The 26,886-nt window shown below is 31.6% G+C and overlaps 2 protein-coding genes across 8 annotated transcripts in view; both read left to right on the top strand.

The window, feature by feature from the left end:
* The first annotated feature begins 1,273 nt into the window (after positions 1–1,273).
* The window catches only part of LOC127789955 (tropinone reductase 1-like), a 30,250-nt gene continuing 4,637 nt past the window's right edge, over positions 1,274–26,886 (top strand). Inside the window, exons 1-5 of one of the 4 annotated variants that reach the window (XM_052319082.1) lie at positions 1,280–1,458; positions 1,623–1,830; positions 2,053–2,269; positions 3,381–3,439; positions 4,094–4,396. In XM_052319082.1, coding sequence (XP_052175042.1) covers positions 1,355–1,458; positions 1,623–1,830; positions 2,053–2,269; positions 3,381–3,439; positions 4,094–4,246 — 741 coding nt within the window. In that variant the 5' untranslated portion in view covers positions 1,280–1,354 and the 3' untranslated portion in view covers positions 4,247–4,396. Of the gene's footprint in view, positions 1,459–1,622; positions 1,831–2,052; positions 2,270–3,380; positions 3,494–4,093; positions 4,397–12,719; positions 12,937–26,886 lie in introns of those variants that run through there. The other 3 variants (XM_052319079.1, XR_008020699.1, XM_052319078.1) reach the window with 3 other exon arrangements.
* LOC127789953 (tropinone reductase homolog) lies at positions 22,086–24,725 on the top strand. Of its 4 annotated transcripts, none has more exons than XR_008020696.1 (5): positions 22,086–22,336; positions 22,501–22,708; positions 22,926–23,142; positions 24,112–24,229; positions 24,434–24,470. XR_008020696.1 is itself a non-coding variant. In XM_052319075.1 (5 exons), exons 1-5 carry the CDS (start codon positions 22,089–22,091, stop codon positions 24,584–24,586), a joined length of 939 nt encoding a protein of 312 aa, XP_052175035.1. In that variant the 5' UTR covers positions 22,086–22,088; the 3' UTR covers positions 24,587–24,725. The 4 variants fall into 4 exon arrangements, 2 of the variants coding, with proteins under 2 accessions (XP_052175035.1, XP_052175036.1); XM_052319075.1 differs by having other exon boundaries at positions 24,117–24,229; positions 24,434–24,725; XR_008020697.1 differs by lacking the exon at positions 22,926–23,142 and having other exon boundaries at positions 24,117–24,229.

Below are 26,886 nucleotides of genomic sequence, written 5' to 3'. Positions count from 1 at the left end.
TTCTCTACTATATCTCTTTCTCAACTGCTTTTTAAAAAAACAAATTAAATTTCTTTTAAACTAAAATAAATAAATCTCTCAGTGGTTTAATTTTAATATTTATAATACAAAAAAAATATTAATTAAACACTCATTACGTGCTTCCAAGTAACATTGACAAACACAATAATACAATTTTTATTAATATTACTTTTACAACACAATATAATACAACATACTACAATAAAAACACCAAACATACCCTTAAAATCAATTTTCTTTTAAACTTTAAAAGATAAATATACATATATAACTTTATTTCTTTTCATTATTTACTTTTCATTACAAAATTCAATATCGATACATGTCAAAAATTCAATATCTATACATGTCAAAAATGTATAGATATTGAATTTTGTAATGAAAAATAAATAATGAAAAGAAATAAAGTTATATATGTATATTTATCTTTTAAAGTTAAAAAGAAAATTGATTTTAAGGATATGTTTGGTATTTTTGTTGTAGTACGTTGTATTATATTGTGTTATAAAAGTAATATTAATAAAAATTGTATTTGATAAAAAGTGTATTATTGTGTTTGTCAATGTTACCTAGAAGCACGTAATGAGTGATTAATTAATATTTTTTTTGTATTATAAATATTAAAATTAAGCCATAGAGAGATTTATTTATTTTAATTTAAAAGAAATTTAATTTATTTTTTTAAATAGCAATTGAGAAAGACACGTAATAAAAATATAATAGAGAAAAAAAACATAAATGGATTATTTTTTTAACCCTCACCGACGAGGGTTACGTTCACCCCGTTAGAGGGGTAAACAAAATCACACTCCACAATCTGCGACCTGAGACCTAAAAAGCGAGTGCAATTTTGTTCATCCCTTTTAACGGAGGTGAAGATAACTCCCAGTCCTTTGGAGATTATCTTGAGTGTAATTTTGTTCACCCCCTTTAATGTCGTTCCGTTATTTTTTTTTGCCCTAACAATTTTGTAAGAGTGATGTTCACCCCATTAAAAGGGATGAACAAAATCGCACTCAATTATCTCACATAGGGGCAGCCAAACTTCAAATCAATTGGCTGCCCTCTGTTAAAGATAACCCCAAAGGACTTGGGGTTATCTTCACCCCCGTTAAAGGGGCGAACAAAATCGCACTCCAAAATAGCAACACGGGTTCTTCCTTTGTGCCCTGGCGGCTTTGATTTTTCAGCGTTTTCTTTAGACTTTGGGCGTGAAAAGGACGGTGCTGGCCCACCCCGCGACGACAATGGAGGGGACTGAGTCTGAGAGAAACTTAAACGCTTCATCAATCCACAAGATACGAAAGGAAAGGCCACAGAAGCCCAGCTTAGCATGCATCAGCAAAGAAGCGAAGACATGGAAATTGGCATCCGAGATGAAAGGTGGTCTTTGAAGGGAACCACCGCTCTGGTCACCGGCGGCACCCGAGGCATGGGGTCGGTGTATTTTTCTTTAATTTTAGGCCTGTCAATAGGACCTCCTCGTTCGATTCATTCAATAGAATTTTGATACTAACTTCATATGGGCTTGCAAATATATATAATAAACGATTCGGGTCGATTACTTATTCTTAATTTTGTTTGTTTTGAGTAATTGAAAGGCATGCGATTGTGGAAGAACTGGCCAGATTTGGAGCCGCAGTTCATCTGTGCTCGAGAAATCAGGCGGAGCTTGAAGAATGCTTGCGAAAATGGAGAAGCGAAGGCCTCAGGGTCACAGGCTCTGTCTGCGACGTGATGTCGAGAACACAGCGAGAGAAGCTCATGGAAGAAGTCTCCCATGTGTTCGCCGGAAAGCTCAACATTCTTGTGAGTTCAGAATCAATCCAAACCCAACTCAGCTTCATTAATTTTCCTTCAATTTAGCTTCGAGCTATATAGGTTATATTATATTAACCAAATCAAAAGCTTACCCTTTGATTGCAGTGGAAATTCATTAGTTTAATTGAAAAGATGAAAATCAATGTCTCCCCAGTTGCTAATATTTGTGGGTTTTGTTGGTTAACTTGGCTGGGTGTTTGGGGTAATTAGGTAAACAACGCTGGAACCGCAATATTAAAAGAAGCCACAGACTTCACAGCTGAGGATTACGCCATTGTAATGGGAACCAATTTTGAGGCCTCTTACCATTTATCCCAGCTCGCACACCCACTCCTAAAGGCTTCTGGAAACGGAAACGTTGTCTTTATCTCATCTATCGGCGGTTTCATTGCTTTCCCACAAAGCTCTATTTACGCAGCTTCAAAAGGTACAGTTGGGGCTGGGCTACACCGAGTGCAATTTTGTTCACCTTCAAAAACGGGTGACCATCACCCTCACAATTTTTGTGAGGGTTAAAGAGCAACGGAACGGCATGAATCACCCTCACAATTCATGCCGTTCCGTTGCTCTTTAACCCTCACAGAAATTGTGAGGGTGATGGTCACCCCGTTAAAGGGGGTGAACAAAATCGCACTCGGCTACACCCCCATCCCACACACACACATATTGAGATATATATATATATATATATATGCAGTCATCCCATCTTTTATTTATATGATTTCGGCCATAGTTGTGTCCATAAACTTTTGTCTTTTTTTCTCCTTTTCTCTTGCAACCTTAAATTTTTCATAATTTCAAATATATCCCTGAAGTTAAACTTAAAACATATTTACACTTCTGAACTTTTATATTTTTTTTCTTATGAAATTCTAAACTTTTCATAGTTTTAAATGTATTTTTAAATTGTGTAAAATCACTTATTTAAACATTTGTCTAACAGATGATACATATGCGTGCTACCGTGAAAGTTTGCCAACATTTTCTTAGATCTCTCTTTATCTTTCTGACATCTCCTTAACTCCCCATCTCTGTTTGTTTGTGTCTCATCTTTTTATGGCGTCTCATGTGTCTCCTCCAGCTGCATCTCCTGGAAGAAAGATTACCCCCAGACTATCTTTATCTTTAATCCCCCAAAATGACTAGGTAATCATCAACTCGAGCACATTGATAACCCTTCTAACCCAACTAGCCTATGTAGTCTAATCGAATGAGATGTAAGAGACGCCAAAGAGAGCTGGGATGCAGACGGAGAGAGTGAATGAGTTGAAGAGATGCTAGAAATTGCCATGTTAGTTCATGTTCGTATCAATTGCTGGGTACGTGTTTAAATGAATAATTTTGCATAATTCAGGGGCACATTTGAAACTATAAAAAGTTTAAGAGCATAAATATACTTTTGGCCTTAGTTTGGGAGTATATTTGAAATTACGAAAAAATTTAAGGTTTTACAGAAAAACAACGCAAAAGTTCAAAGTCATAAATATGACTTTGGTTGTGATTTCCTTTTACTAATTATCTTATTTTTGATAATACAGGAGCAATGAATCAATTGACAAAGAACTTGGCTTGCGAGTGGGCAAAAGACAATATCCGTGTAAACTCAGTCGCTCCAGGAGTCATTATGACCTCGTTTGTGGATAAAGCATTAGTATGAATTCTCATTCATATATCAACACTAAAAACAAAAATTCAATTTATTAGGTCAAATTTATATTTTTATCTATATATTTTTATATTTTTTTCATCCGGTAACTTGAACTTTTTCGTTGTTTCTATTATACTTGTGTATCTGTATTTTTGAGTTAATTTAACCCCTATATTTTGATCCTTTTTTTTTTGCATGGTAACCTAAACTTTTCATTATTTTTGTAATTGTATTTTTTTTAGTTAATTTAGGGATGTATTTCAATTACTTTTTTTTTTTTTACACATCAAAGTACAGCGTGAAATTGGCTCGAAAATATAGGTATTACATGAGTATAATCAAAACAACAAAAACTTTAAATTATCACATAACTTGAAAATATAAATTTAGAGATATAATTTAAATAATAAAAAATTTAAGTTGTTACACAACAAAAATGAGAAAGCATAAGGGCAAAATTATGGGTTTAGCCCAGTACGAGGAACCTTTTTGTTGGCTTAGTATAGGCTTTAACCGACGATTTTTCATCTTTTAGTGACCAACTTTTTTTGTCACTCATCGTTAATTTAGTTCTTTTGTCTTGTTTTTTGTATGTGTTATCAGGTAGAGCCCGTTGTACGTAGAGTTGGATCGGGGCGAGGAGGAGAGGCAAGCGAGGTGTCATCAGTTGTTGCATTTCTTTGCCTTCCAGCGGCTTCATATATCACAGGGCAAGTCATTGCCGTTGATGGTGGCCTTAGTGTGAAAGGTTACTGAATTCTAAATACAAATTAAGTCCACACCACACACAATAATTACTTGTTAATCTCAAATTAAGGCACTGATTATCTACTGAATGTTTCTAAGCTTTGCTTCCTTTGTGGCTCATCCATCCTCACGTCAATAAAGTTGTGGTTGCTAAATTAATTTGCAGTGTTTAATTGGCCTGCCAGCTTAATTAAATCATTTTCTTTTTTTTTTCACATTCATCAAAGCCCCGTAAAGAGGGGGTTTGATAAATAGCTTTGAAGAGTTAAAAAAGGAGAATTCTCGTATCATATACCATAGTAATAAAGGACCAAAAGGTAAAATTATAGCTTAATCAGTTGTGATCATGGTATTTAACATCAATTACAATGGCTCTGTATATTTCTACATGAGTACATGTAAGAAATGGTGGGTCTTGTTCCTTCATATGGTGTTTGGCTTACCGATTTGATCACTTATAAGCTACTGAATTGGTTTATAAGTCATGTAACTTATTTTATTATGTATTTGTTAAAATTTAAGAAATAAAATGCTACCAAGCTTACAAATTGTATTAACAGCGTTTGAGATAAGTTGTTTCCCTCCCCTTCTCACTTTTCCAAATAAGCTCTTGGTGGTTCATTGCGTTGACCAAGTAAATGACAAATTTATTCTCAAACAATTCAACTATTTTCAACTCTCCGCCTTTACTCTCTCATCCCTCTTCCTGTCATCATCGTAGCTTCTCTATCTCTTGTTGTCGTCTCTATCACTGCTTCCTTTATTTTTTGTTGTCGTAGCCTCCATCATCGCTTCGTCCATCATCTGTCACCTCATCCATCTCTGTATATATATATTTAACATATATACATATATTAATGTCTATTGTATTAATATATTTAACATTTATATGAATTAAATCTAAATTTAAACATAAAGTTGTATTAATATATTTTTTAATAATTGTGTATAATTTATTAATTGTAACAATTTTATAAGTTGATTGATTTATAATTTATTTTTATTAAAAATTAGTATTTTTATGAATTTTATTTGTATTATTCAGTAATATATCTATTTTCGTCTTTTTAACAAGCTTATCAATTTTTTCAAACCAAATTCATAACTATTTAGAGGTTGTTTGGCTTACTGTTTTTTTCAATAGATTTTCAGCTATTTAGATTTTATGTTGTGTAAAACTTAAAAGTTGGGTATCATTTAAACTGATAACGTGTTTGAATAAATGTGCTTTTAAGCTGTCAGTTATATAATTATGTGTTGGGTTTGTAAAATTTGATAAACTGTGAAAACTTGACAAAAAAGCTAAAATAGATATATTGCTGAATAATACAAATAAAATTTATAAAAATATTAATTTTTAATAAAAATAAATCATAAATTGATGTCCAACTGATAAAATTGTTACAATTACACGTTGATAAATTATATATAATTATTAAAAAATATATTAATACAATATATATGTAACATATATATATAATACAAAAAGGCGATGGTGTTAGGTTTATGTGTCTCAAATGGGTTACTTTATTTTATCCATGTGACATTTATATATGTATATAAATAAAGTGGGTTGGATATATAATATGATATGGGTCGATTTCATTCTGAGCCAATAATTGAAGCCCAAGCCCATATTTATGTTAAGCCCATGATTTTTGTTTGTATCCATTGGCCCGTGTATATGTATGGCTGATTTAGGGCAAATGAAAGGCAAAGGGCATAAAGGCAAATAGAAGGCACGAACAGAGGCAACACGCAAGAACAGAACGCAGAAGATTGAAGGAGCTCTCTGCCAATCAGAACGAAGAAGAAGACGCAAGGTATTTCGGATCTCGTCCCTGGTAAGTGTGTATCACTTGGGGCTTTATTGTTTGGGAGTGAGATTGAGTTTGAGTGCATGTGTTGCTCAGGTATTTGGGGCTTTGTACTTTGGTTTGTTTTGTCTTCTTGTTTTTGGTTTGGTTTCTGATTTGAGAGTGGCTGAGAGGATCTTATGCGTGTATTGTGTAAATGTCTTGATTATTATTTTAGTGGATTGACTAAAGACGGAGCCTCTGCCATGAATAAGATTCGTTTGGATCCGAACACGTATATCTTGTGTTCTTGTGTTCTTGCGTGTGTGCGTTGTGTGGTTCATTTCTATTTCTTGGATTGGTACTGCTCTTAACTTTGTGGTGGTGTGGCCGATTACAGGAAAATACAACATATGGAGTAGGACACAACAGACGATGGCGATGAACATGGAAGAGGCGGTGAGAGAGGCTAGAGACAGCAGCCGATTGGGATGTGGATGGGTCTAGAGGTGATAACTGATAGCGACGACGATAACCGAAGATGAAAGAAGGTGGCGATGGAAAGGAGGAGTTGAAGGGAGGCAGCGATAGAGAAGAAGTGAAAGAGATAGGTAGATTAGAAATTAAGAAGTTGTGTGAGGGCAACTCTGTCATTTACTTAGTCAACGTAAAAAGCTCCTAGGAGCTTATTTGAAAAAACTATGGGGGAAACTTATCTCAAACACTGTTAAAATAACTTATAAAATTGGTAGCATTTAAGTTCTTAAATGTTATCAAATGCGTAACAAAAAAAATAAGTTACGTAACTTATAAGTTAATTTAGTAGCTTATAAGCAATCAAATTGATAAGTCAAACACCACTATGACTAACAGTTTAAAGTATATTTATCTAAACACGTTATCAAATTTAAACGCTACCCAATTTTTAATCATTACACAACTTAAAAGCAGAAAGACTTATAAGTCTTTAAAAAAATGATGCGTCGAATACCCTCTTAATATAACATTCAACACTCAAGTTAGTAAAATAATTGAGCAATAAATGCAAAGAGTAATTTAAGTTTGTTTGTTTACAATTGAGGTTTTATTCTTTACATAGGCAAAGTGAACTAAGATATTCGGACTTATTTCCAAGATTTTCGAACTCGTTTATATCCCAAACTAGCAGAGAATTTAAATAAAGATAGCGTTTGACTCAATTGATAAGAGTCGAATTTTCAAGAAGTGAATCAAGATATTCGAAGCTATTTCCAAGATTTTTGAGCTCAAATAACGTGGGTTGGCAGTCAATCTTTCAAGCCAAAATTTTCTCCAGGGTTTTTAAGTTTGGCTATTCAGTGTCATGCTGATGATGCGGAGCCGATCACCTTCTTCTGTCTCGGACCAAGTACCTACAAAAAGGGTGGGGACTTGCTCCCCGTGATCCCTCCGAAGCTCAAGTCAGTTCATAGGGTTTTTGAGGAGTATAATAGTAATGGAAAAATAATATATGAGTTCCTTAGAAGTCAGATCCCCATACCTGTAGAGGTTGCCCTCTATTTATACATGTCCCGTGGCCTTTCCCTTAGGAGATAAGATATATTTCAAAAATAGAGGTTGATCCCCTTTCCATGGGGAGAAAATATAATATTCCCTAATAGAGATAATTCTTTGGATATTTAAAGATATCATTGGTTGACTTAATCTTCTTCTTTATCTCTTTCCAGTTCAAAATCATAATAAAGATTATAAAAATAAGCGGAGCTCCTAAGTCTTGACACGTGGCAATCGCTTATTGGTCTTTACTGGCACACATGGCTCCGAGTTAATGGTAACCTCCCAGGGGTAGTACAGTAAAATTGCCCCCCTATAAATATTCCCTCATCACATGCCAATAAGGGTCAGATTTTTCAAGATTCAAATCCAAGAGTTAAATTTTATGAATTCATCCTTTTAACTCTAAATTAGATAAAATGACATATGACATTTCCCTATTACTTGTCAATTAATACACATAGTAATATGAGATTAGACGTCAATTATAAATCTAACTCTTTAAAGTTTCAAAAAAATTAGTCATCACCTTAAACAAATTTACATCTTCCCGTGGATTTGATTCTCTTTTTTTTTTTTTTTCTCTAAGAGTGTGTTTGATTGCATTACTTATAATTTAATTCTAGGTAATGATTGTTTAGAAAACAAAAATCACTTCACCCCCTCGAAGAATGAATTCCATGGAAAGAGGTTTTAAATACTTGTACCATACGCATATTTTTCAAAAAAAAATTAAAGGTGTTTGATTGCTTCTATAAAAAATATATGTAATAATTACACATGATTAAATATTTTCTATAAAAAATATGTGTTATCAAACACACCTTAATTTATATAAGAGAGAATAAATTTTTGATTAATGATAATTTTAACAAAATTGAGAACCCCATTCCCATTTATAGGCCAAGTGAGAAAATGACCCCCCAAAAAATGCAATTTCATGGCATATAATCAATAGAGTTTGCATCAATCTTCAACCCCAATATAATAATGAATGCCAAATGCAAAAAATTCCATGATTAAGACCCGTTGAAATTAGATTAAAAAAACAAAAGGATTCAATTTCAAACGATTTCACAATATATTAAACTTCACTATATCTATATTTTTGCTCTTATATTTTTTATTTTATTCATATTACTATTTAAATTTTTTATTATTTTGATTACACTCCTAAATCTAATTTTTGAATCAATTTAACTTCTTATACCTTAATCTTCTTTCGTGTGGCAAATCAAAAATTTTATTATTTTAATTACACTCCTAAACTGTCAATAAAAAACTTGGTTCTTCTATTTGGATCGACAAGAAATGAGAGACAAAAGCAAAGATGATGGTCAAAGGAGAAGGAAAGGCAAAAGAAATGATCGGTTTGGTTAAATCTTCCTCTATTTTTTTTTCTTTTCAATTTATCTCACGCGTAATTCAAGTATTATTTTAAATTAAGTTAAGTAGTCAATAGATATAAATTATAATAACAAACTATTTAATAGGTTAAATTTGAAGTTTAAAAAAATAATAGATTTTTCATATAAAATTTAAGTAGAAAAATATGATTTTCATCTTCAACGTAATTATAACTATTATATGTCTTTCCTGTATCACTCCACATGGGCTAAACTCGGTTCGATGGACCGGCCCTGTAATAACCCACATCTTCAAGGCGTGTTATACCTTAGAAAATTTGGGTCTTATTTTTTATTTTTTTTTATTACATCACCCCCGAAATTCCCTAAGGTCTATCCAGTGCTTGACGAGATATTTACACTAGAAAATAAATACAAAGCGGAAGCTAAATCGAACCTACTCATGGCATTACATAAATAATTGAACATGACATTTATTATAAAATTGTTACATAAGCTTCTGAAAATAAAGTAAAATGTACATAATTTGTGAACTATTCATATTACAACATAACATGGCACATTTACTCGTTTCTTGACGTCTCGCGTCACTACACATTTTCAACCTCTGTATCATCACTGCAAATCCCGACTTGAACGTTGAATGTTTCAGGGGCGAACTCAAGTTAAATGATGAATCATCTAAATAAGGGTACATAATGCTATGTCATGTGTGAATGCAATATCTTACATCGTAGGTGTCAACTGCACCCTTATGTTATCTACTATTTTAACGACCACCTCTATCGAAGTCGGAGTGTATGGGTGCACCCTTGGTACAGCAGCGGTGCCAGTTCGTAAGCCCTACGGCCTCATATGCGTGTGATCAATGACATCAATGTGTATTTATGCATTTCATAGTCATGTCATGAATGTAATCTACCTGATGGGTACATTTCATAGTATGTCAATATGATGTAAGCATTCTCGAAGATATAATCATACTAAGCTTGAAACCATACACTTACAGCTAAGTTATCTCGAAAAGCGTGTTGACCTCGAAATTCGTGTCGAGCAGCTATTGCTCAATCTTATCGTCCTCAAGGACTCCTAAAACATTAAATTTATGTTTAGAAAATCATTTTACTATTTTTCATAATTTCTTCAATTTTTCTTTTATTTCTAAGCCTTATCTATTCAAAATTACATAATAATTATCTAGACTTCCAAAAAATCTAATTTATCTTTACTAATATTCCTTAAATAATATTTCTAGTATTTTGGAATTTTATTGGAATTTTTCAAATTAATTTCCTATTTTTCCTTATTTCCATAATAGAAAAACTATTTAAATAAATGACTAATTTAACATTTTCCAGAATAATTTTCACAAAACAAGACATAAACAATATTCCAGATTTAATGAAAAAAAATTCAAAATTTTATTTCTTTTATTTGTATTTTTTCTTTATTTTTTCTTTTCTTTTCTTATTTTATTTTTATTTTCTGCCGGATGCGTGGAAGGGACGCGCCTTCTTCCCACTCATGGGGGCGTGCAGCCACACGCCCGGCTGCATCATCTTCTCCGACGACCTTCTCGCCGCCGGCAATGCTGCCGAGCCCTAAAGCTTCAAACGAAACTTCTTCTCCCCCTAATTCCGACCTCCTGATTCCAAAAATAGCCTTAAAAACGAGAAAAAAAACACAAGAAATACCTCGATTTGTCGATTGAAGGTGCGGCTTAGGTGACTTGCGCGTTTTTCGGCGAGCTCGATTTCTCCTTCTTCACTGCTCCATTGGCCACCAAAATTACCAGAAATATTGCCCACGAAGCAAGGATTAAAACCCTATTCTCAAACACTTACCCAAACGCTCAATCTAAGCCACGAAATTTTCGGCCCATTGCAGGCGCGGCCATGCTCTGGCCGTGCGCCTGCTTCAGATTTCCTGTGATTTTTTTTTATATATATACGGATATATACATATATACATATATATACCTTCATATCATACATATATACATACGTACATATACCTATACATTTATACTTCTTTTCATACATATAACAGTAATATGCATACTATATAATAAGCATATACTATATGATTTAATTACATACAACTAAAAAGATGAATTTAAACATCATAAACATTTAAAATTCCAATAATTTCTTTAGGGTCACATACCTTATATTATTAAATAAATTTCACTACATATTCACTAAAATTTTAATATTTTTTCTAGGGCCTAAAATCAAGATTTTTACAGTATCTCAGGGTATTACATTCTCCCCTCCTTACAAAAATTTTATTCTCGAAATTTGATCATTCCTCACTCATTCTAACTATAGGGTCTTCAAAAAGGTATGAAAAATTGAGTTTCATGTCTTCTTCTCGTTCCCAAGTTATCTCTTCGCTCACTGGGTTTCTCCACAAAACTTGTACAAGAGCAATTGACTTGCTTCTCAGGACCTGATCCCTACGATCCAAAATTCTGACTGGTTTTTCAACGTACAAGAGATTTTCTTGAATCTCGATAGCTTCACCTGGCATTACCTGGGAAGGGTCTGGCTCATGGTTACGAAGTTGCGATACATGAAACACGTCGTGGAGCTTTGATAGGGCCAGGGGTAGAGCAAGTCAATAAGCGACTGATCCAATTCTTTCCACTATATCATATGGTCCTATATACCGGGAGCTTAACTTGCCCTTTTTCTTGTTGCTTCTAGTCACCATTCTTAGTGGAGATATCTTTAGGTATACTTTGTCGCCTACTTAGAACTCCAATTTCCTTCTTCTCGTATCTGCGTAGGATTTCTGGCGATTCTGAGCTTCCTTAATTCTCTCTTGAATGATTTTTATCTTTTCGGTTGTATTCTAAACTATCTCGAGTCCCAAGATTTGACGTTCACCTACCTCAGTCCAACATATCGAGGACCTACATTTTTGTCCATACAAGGCTTTATGAAAATCAATGTCTCCCCAGTTTAGAGGTGTCAAAAGGGCCGGGCGGCCCACGATATCGAGGACCTACATTTTTGTCCATACAAGGCTTTATGAAAATCAATGTCTCCCCAGTTTAGAGCCGGGCTTTGGCCCGGCCCGTTACTGTTCATACTGGCCGGGCTCGGCCAAAAAAATTGGGCCAACGGCCTGGCCTGGCCCGTCTAAGGGCCCAGCCTGGCCCGGCCCGTGGCCCGTTGGGCCCTTATGGGCCAGTAAGGCCCTTATTCATTTTTTTTTTAATTTTGTTATTATTTAGTAATTATTGATATTGGATATTAAAAAATTTAATTTCGTAATATATATAAATAATAACCATCAATTAATTTATTTAAAATTTTTAAGTTAAATTTTTTATATATTTAAATTATAAATAAACATTCTCCTTTTTATATGTACATTATTTTTCATATCAATTCACAAGAAAAATTATAAGGAATATAAATTAATGAAATAATATTTAAAACTTAAGAATTAAGATAGAAAATATTTTAAAAAGAAACAAACTAATTTTTATATATGTATATATTATATGTATTATTTTTAAAAAAATTATTTAAAAAAAAAAAAAGGGTCGGGCCCACCGGGCCTGGCCCGTTAGGCCCTGTGGGCTAAGGGCCCGGCTCGGCCCTCTAGCCCACGGGCTGGCCCGGCCCGGCCCGGCCCTTTTAGTAAAAGGGCCGGCCCGGCCCGTTTAAAAAGCCCGTGGGCCGACTCGGGCCGGGCCGGGCCGGCCCTTTTGACACCTATACCCCAGTTGCTAATATTTGTGGGTTTTGTTGGCTGGGTGTTTGGGGTAATTAGGTAAACAACGCTGGAACCGCAATATTAAAAGAAGCCACAGACTTCACAGCTGAGGATTACGCCATTGTAATGGGAACCAATTTTGAGGCCTCTTACCATTTATCCCAGCTCGCACACCCACTCCTAAAGGCTTCTGGAAACGGAAACGTTGTCTTTATCTCATCTATTGGCGGTTTCATTGCTTTCCCACAAAACTCTATTTACGCAGCTTCAAAAGGTACAGTTGGGGCTGGGCTACACCCCCTTCCCACACACACACGTATCGATATATATATATATATGCAGTCATCTCATCTTTTATTTATATGATTTCGGCCATAGTTGTGTCCATAAACTTTTGTCTTTTTTTCTCCTTTTCTCTTGCAACCTTAAATTTTTCATAATTTCAAATATATCCCTAAAGTTAAACTAAAAACATATTTACACTTCTGAACTTTTGTATTTTTTTTCTAATGAAATTCTAAACTTTTCATAGTTTTAAATATATTTTTAAATTGTGTAAAATCACTCATTTAAACATTTGTCTAACAGATGATACACATGCGTGCTATCGTGAAAATTTGCCAACATTTTCTTAGATCTCTCTTTATCTTTCTGACATCTCCTTAATTCTCCATCTCTCTTTGTTTGTGTCTCATCTTTTTATGGCGTCTCATGTGTCTCCTCTAGTTGCATCTCCTGGAAGAAAGATTACCCCTAGACTGTCTTTATCTTTAATCCCCCAAAATGACGAGATAATCATCAACTCAAGCACATCGATAACCCTTCTAACCCAACTAGCCTATGTAGTCTAATCGAATGAGATGTAAGAGACGCCAAAGAGAGCTGGGATGCAGAAGGAAAGAGTGAATGAGTTGAAGAGATACTAGAAAATTGCCATGTTAGTTCATGTTCGTATCAATTGCTGGGTAGGTGTTTAAATGAGTAATTTTGCATAATTCAAGGGCACATTTGAAACTATAAAAAGTTTAAGAGCATAAATATACTTTTGGCCTTACTTCAGAAGTATATTTGAAATTACAAAAAAATTTAGGGTTTGACAGAATAACAACGCAAAAGTTTAAAGTCATAAATATGACTTTGGTTGTGATTTCCTTTTACTAATTATCTTATTTTTGATAATACAGGAACAATGAATCAATTGACAAAGAACTTGGCTTGCGAGTGGGCAAAAGACAATATCCGTGTAAACTCAATCGCTCCAAGAGTCATTATGACCTCGTTTGTGGATAAAACATTAGTATGAATTCTCATTCGTATATCAACATTAAAAACAAAAATTCAATTTATTAGGTCAAATTTATATTTTTATCTATATATATTTTTATATTTTTTTCGTCCGATAACTTGAACTTTTTCGTTGTTTCTATTATATTTATGTACCTGTATTTTTGAGTTAATTTAACCCCTATATTTTGATCTTTTTTTTTTCGTATGATAACCTGAACTTTTCGTTATTTTTTGTAATTGCATTTTTTTAGTTAATTTAGAGATGTATTTCAATTATTTTTTTTTTTTACACATCAAAATACAGCGTGAAATTGGCTCGAAAATATAGGTATTACATGAGTATAATCAAAACAACAAAAACTTTAAATTATCACATAACTTGAAAAAATAAATTTAGAGATATAATTTAAATAATAAAAATTTTAAGTTGTTACACAACAAAAATGAGAAAGCATAAGGGCAAAATTATGGGTTTAGCCCAGTACGAGGAACCTTTTTGTCCGCTTAGTATAGGCTTTAACTGACGATTTTTCATCTTTTAGTGACCAAATCAAAATCTTACCCTTTGATTGCAGTGGAAATTCATTAGTTTAATTAATTGAAAAGACGAAAATCAGTGTCCCCCCAGTTGCTAATATTTGTGGGTTTTGTTGGCTAACTTGGCTGGGTGGTTGGGGTAATTAGGTAAACAATGCTGGAACCATAATATTCAAATGGACGTTTGTTAAAATGAGCAAGATAAGGTGGTATCAAGATAAAATTGAGATGTTTTCCGGATCAAGATATGGAATGATCAAGATAAGACCGGGAAGCATTCCAAGATTTCTATCAAACTATTTGTTAAATTTTTTAGAATCCACTGATAATTGTATTTTTTTTTTCTCTGTGTTTATTAATACATATGATAAGCACTAAGATAAGAGTTTTTTTTATTAAAATATTTCTATTATCAAATTTATGATTAAAATAGTATTTTATGATTAATATGAATTGTCAAAAAAATTAAGATTAAAATTAAAAATAATATTTTATTTTTCAAATTCATGTCCAAAAATAAATTTAAAAAGAGTTGAAAAGAGTTAAATAAAATATATATATAGAGAGAGAAATTTAAATTTTAAAAATTAATGAAATGAATAAGGTTTTTTAATAAATTTAAATCCTTAAAATGCACTAAATGGCATTAATTATCTTACAAGGGGCAGATAAGTAATTCAGCCTTATCTTGAAAGAGCAAGATAAATTTATCCGAGGGGGGAAGTCGGATAAATTTATCTTGAAAGGGGGAGATAAGAGGTCACGTGAGACCTTTTCTGAAAATGGTCAGATAAGGTTAACAAACACGTTGGAAATGCTAAACATCTGGAATGCTTCCCATATCTAACATTTTCTCCCTCTTATCTTGGTTAACAAACACTCCCAAAAAGCCATTGACTTCACAGCTGAGGATTACGCCACTGTAATGGGAACCAATTTTGAGGCTTCTTACCATTTATCCCAGCTCGCACACCCACTCTTGAAGGCTTCTGGAAATGGAAACGTTGTATTTAACTCATCTATCGGCGGTTTCATCGCTTTCCCACAAAACTCCATTTATACCGCTTCAAAAGGTAAAGGTACACTTAGGGCTGGGCTACAACACACACACACACATATATGCTATTCTCATCTTTTATTTCTATGACTTTGGGCCATATTTATGCCTCCGAACTTTTGTATTTTTTTCTTACATAATTCTAAACTTTTCATGATTTTAAATATTATTTTAAATTGTGTAAAATCACTTATTTAAACACTTGACCAACAAGTGATACGTACACGCTCTAATGCAACAATTTCCCAACATTTCTTCAGCTCATTTATCTCTCTGATGTCTCATCAACTCTTTATCTCTCTCCGATTGCGTCTCCTCTCTTCGCGTCTCATGCATCTTCTACAAGAAATGTTACCCTTAGACTACCTCCATCTTCAATCCCCCTAGATAGCGAGGTAATCATCAACTTGAGCATATCAGTGACCCTTCTAGCCCAACTAGCCTATGTAGCCCAATTGAAGGAGATGTAGGAGACTTCAAAAAGAGAAGAGACATAGCTGAATAGAGAGGAGGAGTTGGGGAGATGCTAGAAAATTGTTACGTTAATGCGCATGTGTATCAATTGTTGGTCAAGTGTTTAAATGAGTGATTTTGCATAGTTTAGGAGCACATTTGGAATCACGAAAAGTTCAAGAGTATAAATATACTTTTGGTCTAAGTTCAGGGGTATATTTGAAATCACACAAAAATTTAGGGTTCTATAAAAAAATAATGCAAAAGTTCAAGAACATAAATATGCCTTCAGGCATGATTTTCTTTTACTAATTATCTTATCTTTGATAGTACAGGAGCAATAAATCAATTGACAAAGAACTTAGCTTGCGAGTGGGCAAAAGACAATATTCGTGTAAACTCAGTCGCTCCAGGAGCCATTAAGACCTCGTTTGTGGATGAAGCATTAATAGTATGAATTGTCTCCTTCGTATATCATACTAAAAACAAAAATTCAATTTACTTGTGTGAAAATTTGAATTTTTTTATTGTTTTGATTATGCCTATGTATTACTTTTTTCTTACATATCAAAGTATAGGGGTGAAATTGAGTCGAAAATATAAGTATAGAAGTGTAATCAAAATAATGAAAAGTTTGAGTTGTCATATAAAAAAAATGTTAAAGTATAGAGTTTAAATAACTTGAAAATACAAATTCTTGAGTGTAATTGAAATAACAAAATATTCGAATTATTACACGAAAAAAATATGAAAGTGTAAAGGTAAAATTATGGGTTTAACCCAATTTAGTACGACAAGGAACCTTTTTTGGGGCTTAGTATAGGCTTTATCGATGATTTTTCATCTTTTAGTGACCAATTTTTTTGTCACTCATCGTTAATTTAGTTCTTTTGTCTTGTTTTTTGTATGTGTGTTATCAGCAAGAGCGCGTTATACGTAGAGTTGGATTGGGGCGAGGAGGAGAGGCAAGCGAGGTCTCATCAGTTGTTGCATTCCTTTGCCTCCCAGCGGCTTCATATATCACAGGGCAAGTCATTGCCGTTGATGGTGGCCTTAGTGTGAAAGGTTACTGAATTCTAAATACAAATTAAGTCCACACCACACACACTAATTACTTGTTATTCTCAAATTAAGGCACTGATTATCTACTGAATGTATCTAAGCTTTGCTTCCTTTGTGTCTCATCCATCCTCACGTCAATAAAATTGTGGTTGCTAAATTAATTTGCAGTGTTTAATTGGTCTGTCAGCTTAATTAAACCACTTTCTTTTCTTTTTTGATAGCATTCATGAAAGACCCATAAGAGGGGCTTTGATAAATAGCATTGAAGAGTTAAGAGGAGAACTCTCATATCATATACCATAGTAATAAAGGATCAAAAAGTAAAATTATAGCTTAATTAGTTGTGATGATGGTATTTAGCATCGAGCACCATGGCTCTGTATATTTCTATACGAGTACACTTAGAAATGGTGTGACTTCTTCCCTTAATATAACATTCAACTGTTAAGTTAGTAAAATAAATGAGTAATAAATTCAAAGTGTAATTTAAGTTTGTTCGTTTACATATGAGATTTTATTTTTTATATAAGCAAAGCGAACCAAGATACTTGAACTTATTTTTAAGATTTTTGGACTCATTTATCCCAAACTAACAGAGAATCTAAATAAAGATAGCGTTTGACTCAATTGATAAGAGTCAAACTCTTAGGAAATGAAGGAGGATATTCGAAATTATTTCCAAGATTTTTGAACTCATATATCTTGGGTTGGCAGTAAATGCTTCAAGCCAAAATTATGTCCAAGGCTTTTAAGTTCGAGTATCTGGTGTCATGTCAACAAGGGTCACATTTTTTTATATTAAAATCTAAGAGTTAAATTTTATCAGTTCATCATTTTAACTCTAAATTGGATAAAATGACATATAACATCTCCCTATTACTTGTGAATTAAATTGGATAAAATGACATGACATCTCCCTATTGCTCATCAATTAAATTAGATAAAATGACATATGACATCTTCGTATTACTTATCAATTAGTACACGTATAAACATAAGATTAGACATCCAATTATAAATCTAATTCTTTAAAGTTTCAAAGTAATTAGTCGTCGCCTTAATCAAATTTACATCATCCTACAGATTTTGTTTCTTTTTTTTTTTCTCTAATTTATATAAGAAAGAATAAATTTTTGAATAATGATAATTTTAACAAAATTGAGAACCACATCCCCATTTGCAGGCCAAGTGGGAAAATCACAAAAAAAAACAAGCAATTTGATGGCATATAGTCAATCGAGTTTGCATCAATCGGCATCCCCAATACAATAATGAATGCCAAATGCAAAAAATTCCATGATTAAGACCTTTGAGGCACATAAATGGTTCGGAGACGTCGTTTCAACGTTTTTGAATTGTTTCTCATTTCGAAAACAATAATGAAGGCTTGAAATATTTTTTGAGCCGTTTCTGTAATTTGCAAAACATTTCGAGACAATTTCACAAATTACAAAAACTAGCCGAAAACTCGTTTCCAACCACTGAGAGGCGAGGTGGTGGCCAAAAGGCAAAGGATTCAATGACGAGAGAGCCTAGGTAATGATGAGAGACGTGGCTGTCACAGAGATGGAGGATGCAGCAATGGTATGCAGCGATGTCGAGAGGTAAGTTTGCAAATGAGCCAAACCATTCGAGCTCGGCTCAATGAAACTCGTTTGAGTTTGTTCGTTAAAATAAATGAGTCGAACTTGAGATTAACTTTGAACCTCAATTTGTAAACGAACTGAACTTGACCTCAACAAATCTTGACTCGATAGGCTCTCTAGTTGGCTCGATTAAAGGCTCACGAGCTAACTCGATTAAAGACTTACGAGTTGGATTGATTATAGACTTGCAAGTTAGTTCATGAATATGCTTATTTATAAGTACATTAATAAAATTATTTATTATTTTATAAAATTATTAAACTTATATTATTATAATAAAATTAACGTATCATTAATATAATATGTTTATAAAAATAATTTTTTGTGGCTTCAAAATAGAACGTGTATGGGTTAATAAAAATATTCATAATTTTGAATAGGCTTGTTTTTAAATATATTAATAAAATTATTCATACACTCCTAAAAATATTATTTAACATAAAATTATCAAATTTTATATTATTATAATAATATCAATATATCATCAATAGAATTTGTTGAAAAAATATTTTTTTGTGACTTAAAAATAAAATGTGTATGTGTTAATAAAATTATTCATAATTTTGAATAGACTTGTTTATAAATACATTAATAAAAGATTTGTTGTGACTTAAAATTAACCAACTAATATATGAGTTTTATAGAATAATTATCATTTTAATCGAGTAAAAAAAATTTAGTTGAGTAACAACTAATAAATATTGTACTTGGCTAATTTTTTATTCTTAATCAAGTAAAAGCTAAACATTTAAGGGATTTATCGATTATATACTTTTCTTATCCAAATATATGATAGAATGACATTAATTGAATAACTAAATAATTAATCGACTAAAGTTGCACATTAGTTGAGTAACTATAACATTTAATTTAAGTATCGAGTAATAAATATGAATTAAAATAATAACTTTATACTTGTATCATTAAATTTAAAAAAATTACTACTTAATAATTGCATATCTCACTCAAGTAATATTTAGTTTACTCTACTTAATACAATGGCAAAGATTGAAGATGTAGCGAGACAAGTCGGCGGCTACGGCGATGGGTCTCTCAAACTACTCCAAACCTTCAATGATTATAACAGGTCGGTGGCTGCAATTGCCTTGCAAAATTGTAATTTAGGGTTTACAACTTATAATACTATTTATATTATATAAATTATAAACTAATTTGACATACACCCTTATTTATTGTATTCTAACCCTTATAGTTTTGACTATTTTCTACATATACCCTATCTATTTTACGTTTTAAGTATTTTCTATTTTATAAACTTTTTTTCAAAAAACATAACAATAATCAAAACAATGATTATAATATCATATTAAGGTGCTCAAGAGAAAAATTTAGTTCGATGAGAATATTATGCATACAAATGATGGATTATAGTATATAGTTTGATTAACTTAATCTTTTTTATTGATCAATTGATTTTTGTGATCCATATATATAGTTAACAAGTTTTAAATATATCATTTTCGATAATACATTTATTATAATAAAACTAATTAACACTAAATAGTTAGACATAAAAAATAAGATATAATAAATATATATTATCTAAAAATTAATGTATGATGTTGGTGTATTTTGCAACATATAATATATAAAATAAAAAAAAATTATTCTACATATTACTCAAAATATGTACAAATTTTCATATCTTTTAAATAATTACTATATTTTCATGACAATATTATTTATATATATTGATGTAATATTACATAATTCATAATAGTCTTATTTACAAAAAAAAAAAAATCCTATATTTTTTTTTAATTTACACTTTATCCGTATTTTCATTTCCTACTTTTTAAAAAAAATGTCATTTCCTCATTTTCATATCATATCAAAAATGTTTTTTGTTTCCGTTTCCGTGTAATCTAGATTATGACTCGTTGAAATTAGATTAAAAAAAAAAAAGATTCAATTTCAAACGATTTGACTATATATTAAACTTCACTATATCAGTATTTTTATCCCTATACTTTTATATTTTATTCATGTAATCATTCAAATTTTTTATTATTTCAACTATACTTCTAAACCTGATTTTCAAGTCAATTTAATCTATTTTAATTATTTTTCGTGTTCAACTTAAACTTTTTATTGTTTCAATTACACTTCTAAACAATAGATAAAAGACTCAGTTCTTTTGTTTAAAACGATAGGAAACGAGAAACATGAGCAAAGACAATGACAAAAATAGATGGAAAGGCAAGAGAAATTATCGATTTTGTTAGTTCTTCTTATATTTTTCATCTTTCCAGTTCACTTTCATGTAACTTAAATATTATTTTAAACCAAATTAAATAGTTAATAGATATAAATTATAAAAATCAAAATTTTAGTAGATCAAATTTAAAATTTAAAGAAATAATAGACTTTTCATATAAGCTTCAGACAAAAAAAGTATGGGTTTCCTCTTCAATATAATTACATAACTTTTAACAGCGATTTACAGGTCTCAACTTCAACTATTATGATATAAATTTTACAAGTTCAATAGGTATATATATATATATATATATATGTTAAAAAAGAATTGTTGAATTTGGTAATCATATAAATTCTTTAGTGATTTTTCAGCCCTTTCTTTAATGACTGGCGGTTCGGCCGGCCTGGGCGTGGAAAGGTCAGTGCTGGGCCACCCCCTGACGACAATGAAGAAAGGGACTGAGAGAAAATAAACGCTTCATCAATCCACAAGATAAAAAAGAAAAGGCCAAAGAAGCCCAGCTTAGCATGCATCAGCAAAGGATTCATTTTATTTATATAGTTATTTAAATTTTTTATTATTTTAATTATACTTCTAAACTTAATTTTTAAGTCAATTTAATCTTCTATACTTTAATTATTTTTCGTATGTTAATCCAAACTTTTTATTATTTCAATTACACTCCTAAACAATTGATAAAAGACTCATTCTTCTGTTTGGACCAATAGGAACGAGAAACATGAGCAAAAACGATAACCAAAATAGATGAAAAGGCAAAAGAAATTATTGATTTAATTAGTTCCTCTTATGTTTTTTATTTTTATTTTTTGTTTTTCTTCTTTCCAGTTCATCTTTAGTGTAACTTAAATATTATTTTAAACCAAATTAAATAGTTAATAGATATAAATTATAAAAATCAAAATTTTAATAAATTTAAAGAAATAATAGACTTTTCATATAAGCTTAGATAAAAAAAGTATGGTTTCCTCTTCAATATAATTACAAAACTTTTAACAGCGATTTACAGGTCTCAACTTCAACTATTATGATATAAATTTTACTAGTTCAATAGGTATATATATATATATATATTAAAAAAAGAATTGTTGAATTTGGTAATCATATAAATCCTTTAGACTTTTGATTTTTCAGCCTTTTCTTTAATGACTGGCGGTTCGGCCGGCCTGGGCGTGGAAAGGTCAGTGCTGGGCCACCCCGTGACGACAATGAAGAAGGGACTAAGAGAAAATAAACGCTTCATCAACCCACAAGATAAAAAAAGAAAGGCCACAGAAGCCCAGCTTAGCATGCATCAGCAAAGAAGCGAAGACATGGAAATTGGCATCCGAGATGAAAGGTGGTCTTTGAAGGGAACCACCGCTCTGGTCACCGGCGGCACCCGAGGCATGGGGTCGGTGTATTTTTCTTTAATTTTAGGCCTGTCAATAGGACCTCCTCGTTCGATTCATTCAATAGAATTTTGATACTAACTTCATATGGGCTTGCAAATATGTATAATAAACGATTCGGGTCGATTACTTATTCTTAATTTCGTTTGTTTTGAGTAATTAAAAGGCATGCGATTGTGGAAGAACTGGCGAGATTTGGAGCCGCAGTTCATCTGTGCTCGAGAAATCAGGCGGAGCTTGAAGAATGCTTGCGAAAATGGAGAAGCGAAGGCCTCAGGGTCACAGGCTCTGTCTGCGACGTGATGTCGAGAACACAGCGAGAGAAGCTCATGGAAGAAGTCTCCCATGTGTTCGCCGGAAAGCTCAACATTCTTGTAAGTTCAGAATCAATTCAAACCCAACTCAGCTTCATTAATTTTCCTTCAATTTAGCTTCTAGCTATATAGGTTATATTATCTTAACCAAAGCAAAATCTTACCCTTTGATTGCAGTGGAAATTCATTAGTTTAATTAATTGAAAAGATGAAAATCAATGTCTCCCCAGTTGCTAATATTTGTGGGTTTTGTTGGCTGGGTGTTTGGGGTAATTAGGTAAACAACGCTGGAACAATAATAATAAAAGAAGCCACAGACTTCACAGCTGAGGATTACGCCATTGTAATGGGAACCAATTTTGAGGCTTCTTACCATTTATCCCAGCTCGCACACCCACTTCTGAAGGCTTCTGGAAACGGAAACGTTGTCTTTAACTCATCTATCGGCGGTTTCATTGCTTTCCCACAAATCTCTATTTATGCAGCTTCAAAAGGTACATCTTTTATTTATATGATATATTTATGTCTATAAACTTTTATATTTTTTTTTTAAATTTTAAACTTTTTTTGTGATTTCAAATGTGTTTTAAATCTCAAGTCAAAAACATATTTATGCCTCTAAATTTTTGTATTTTTTTTTGTTAAATTTTAAACTTTTCATTATTTCAAATATATTCTCATATTGCGTAAAACCACTCATATTTATATTTTTAAACTTTTGCATTTTTTTTTCTCTTGGAACCCTAAACTTTTTTTTATTTCAAATGTGCTTTTAAGTCAAAAACATGTTTATGCCTCTAAACTTTTGTATTTCTTTTGTAGAATTTTAAATTTTTCATAATTTCAAATGTGTCTTTGAATGACGTAAAATCACTCATTTAAACATTTAACCAACAAGTGATATGTACACATGTTAACGTGATAGGTTTTCAATGTCTCCTCAGCTCTCTCTCTCTTCGATTGCTTCTTCTATCTTTATGGCATCTCTTCCAACTGCGTCTCCTATAACAAATGTTCCACAAACCGCCTCCATCTTCAATCCCATTAGATGGCAAGGTAATCATCGACTCAAGCACGTCGGTGACCTTTCTAGCCCAACTAGCCTATGTAGCCTAATTGAAGGAGATGTAAGAGACATCGAAGAGAGAGGGGACACAGCAAGAGAGAAATGAGATCCAACTAGAGAGAAAGGAGTAGAGGAGATGCTAGAGAACTGTCACGTTAGTGCGCATGCGTATCAATTGCTAGATATATGTTTAAATAAATAATTTTGCACAGTTTAGGAACACATTTGGAATCACAAAAAGTTAAAGAGTATAAATATAATTTTGGCATAAGTTTAGGAGTATATTTGAAACTACAAAAAAAATTAGGGTTCTACAAAAAAATATTGCAAAAGTTTAAGAGTATAAATATGCATTTGGGCGTGATTTTCTTTTACTAATTATCTTATTTTTTGATAGTACAGGAGCAATAAATCAATTGACAAAGAACTTGGCTTGCGAGTGGGCAAAAGACAATATCCGTGTAAATTCAGTTGCTCCGGGAGTCATTAAGACCTCTTTTGTGGATGAAGCAACGGTACGAATTGTCTCCTTCATATATCATTACTAAAAACAAAAAATTAATTTATTAGGTCAAATTCATATTTTTATCTATATACTTTATTTTTGCCAGCTTAGTATACGCTTTTACCAACGATTTTTCATCTTTTAGTGACCAATTTTTTGGCCACTCATCGTTAATTTAGTTCTTTTGTCTTGTTTTTTGTATGTGTGTTATCAGCAAGAGCGCGTTATAGGTAGAGTTGGATTGGGGCGAGGAGGAGAGGCAAGCGAGGTCTCATCAGTTGTTGCATTTCTTTGCCTCCCAGCGGCTTCATATATCACAGGGCAAGTCATTGCCGTTGATGGTGGCCTTACTGTGAAAGGTTACTGAATTCTAAATACAAATTAAGTCCACATCACACACAATAATTACTTGTTAATCTCAAATTAAGGCACTGGTTATCTACTGAATGTATCTAAACTTTGCTTCCTTTGTGTCAATAAAGTTGAAGTTGTGGTTGCTAAATTAATTTACAGTGTTTAATTAGTCTGTCGGCTTAATTAAATCACTTTCTTTTCTTTTTTAATTGCATTCATTCATGAAAGTCCCATAAGATGGGGTTGATAAATAGCATTGAAGAGTTAAAAGGAGAAGAACTCCCATATCATATACCATATTAATAAAGGACCAAAAAGTAAAATTATGTCCATGGGGTTGCCCAGTGATCAGCAAAGAGTGGTAGACGATTTGGGTTTCAAGTTAAAATTCATTGTCTATGCAATTATTGTGAATTAGACTCAGATTTATCTCACTTATCGAAAATCGTGAGATCGAGCGATAAGGATCCGACAAGGAAAAGCATCCCAAAAGTAAAATGTAAGACTTGGTAAATTCCTATATGAGTACATGTAAGAAATGGTCGGGCTTATTTCCTTAGATGGTGTTTGTTAATTAAGATATATGCGGAAAAAAATATTAGATATGAGAATTATTTTGAATATTTATCATTTTCAACGTGTTTGTTAAATTTATCTAACATTATCAGCAAAAAGCTTAATGTAACTCTTATTTGAGTTTTTTCAAATAAATTTATTTAACTCCCCCTCTAAATAAATTTATTTGATATTTTACAGATAAAACTTAATTATTCATATGCCACTTTAGAATAATTAATGTCATTTAATACAATTTTTAAATTTTAAATTTATTAAGTATTATTTTTACAACAAGGTTGGTTTTAAAATAACTTATTTATTTAATTCTTATAATTAATGTCATTTAATATATTTTTAAATTGACATATATTTTGGTAATTTTTAAAATTTAAATGACATTATTTCTTTTATCGATTTTTAAAATTTAAATTTCTCTTTCTATATATATATATATATATTATCTAATACAAATTCCTTTCACCAATTTTTTAAATTATTTTATTCAATTTTATATTTTATTATTTATTATGAAAATATGTTTTGACAATTTTTAATTTTTAAAACATAATTATTTCTATTTTTTGAGTCTTTTTAGAATTTATTTTCAAACGTGAATTTATAAAATAAAACACTATTTTTAATTTTTATTTTAATTTTTGACAATTCACGTTAGTCATAAAATAATATTTTAATAATAAATTTGTTATTGATATTAACATATAGTTTTGAATGAATTTGATAATAGGAATATTTTGATAAAATACCCTTATCTCAATAATTATCATATGCATTTAATAAATATATAAAAAAATATAATTCTTAGTAAAGTCTAAAAATTTTTATAAACAGATTAATAGAAATTTTAGAATGCTTCACAGTTTTATTTTAATCATTTTATATTTTAGTCTAAAAAATATTCTAATCTTATCTTAATACTCCCATATCTTATTTATTTTAACAAACATTACTTTAATATAACATTTAACACTTAAGTTAGTTAAATAAATGACTAATAAATGCAAATAGCAATTTAAATTTGGTCATTTACATGTGAGGCTTTATTCTTTATGTAAGGAAAGTGAACCAATATACTCAAACTTATTTTCAAGATTTTCAGACTCGCTTATCCCAAACTAGCAAAGAACCTTAATAAGGATAGCATTTGACTCAATTGATAAGAGTCGAATTCTTTGTAAGTGAATTAGGATATTTAAAGTTAATTTCAAGATTCTTGAGTTAGATATCTTGGGCTGACATTGAATCTTTTAAAGTCAAAATTATCTCCAAAGCTTTTAAGTGAGAAAATTCATCATTTTAACTCTAAATCGGATAAAATGACATATGGTTACTTATCAATTAGTACACATAAGATGAGATTATATATCCAATTATAAATCTAATTATTTAAAGTTTCATAGCATCTAGTCGTCACCTTAAACAAATTTACATCATCCCCATTTGCAGGCCAAGTGAGAAAATGACAAAAAAACATGCAATTCAATGGCATATAGTCAATCGAGTTTGCATCAATCTTCATCCCCATTCCAATAATGAATGCCAAATTGAAAAATTCAATGATTAAGACCCTTGAAATTAGATAAATTCAATTTGGAACAACATGCAATTCAATGGCATATAGTCAATCGAGTTTGCATCAATCTTCATCCCCATTCCAATAATGAATGCCAAATTGAAAAATTCAATGATTAAGACCCTTGAAATTAGATAAATTCAATTTCGAACGATTTGAGTTTG

Source organism: Diospyros lotus, chromosome 14, assembly GCF_014633365.1.
Source record: "Diospyros lotus cultivar Yz01 chromosome 14, ASM1463336v1, whole genome shotgun sequence".
Classification (NCBI taxonomy): Eukaryota; Viridiplantae; Streptophyta; class Magnoliopsida; order Ericales; family Ebenaceae; genus Diospyros; species Diospyros lotus.
This window is presented reverse-complemented; position numbering and strand designations above follow the sequence as displayed.

What these genes read in the sequence shown, in the direction of transcription:
- LOC127789953 (XM_052319075.1), top strand. Translation starts at nt 22,089, where the DNA reads ATGACTGGCGGTTCGGCCGGCCTGGGCGTGGAAAGGTCAGTGCTGGGC. An exon ending in GGCGGCACCCGAGGCATGGG is followed by an intron (nt 22,337 to 22,500) that starts GTCGGTGTATTT and finishes AGTAATTAAAAG; the next exon opens with GCATGCGATTGTGGAAGAAC. An exon ending in TATTTATGCAGCTTCAAAAG is followed by an intron (nt 23,143 to 24,116) that starts GTACATCTTTTA and finishes TTGATAGTACAG; the next exon opens with GAGCAATAAATCAATTGACA.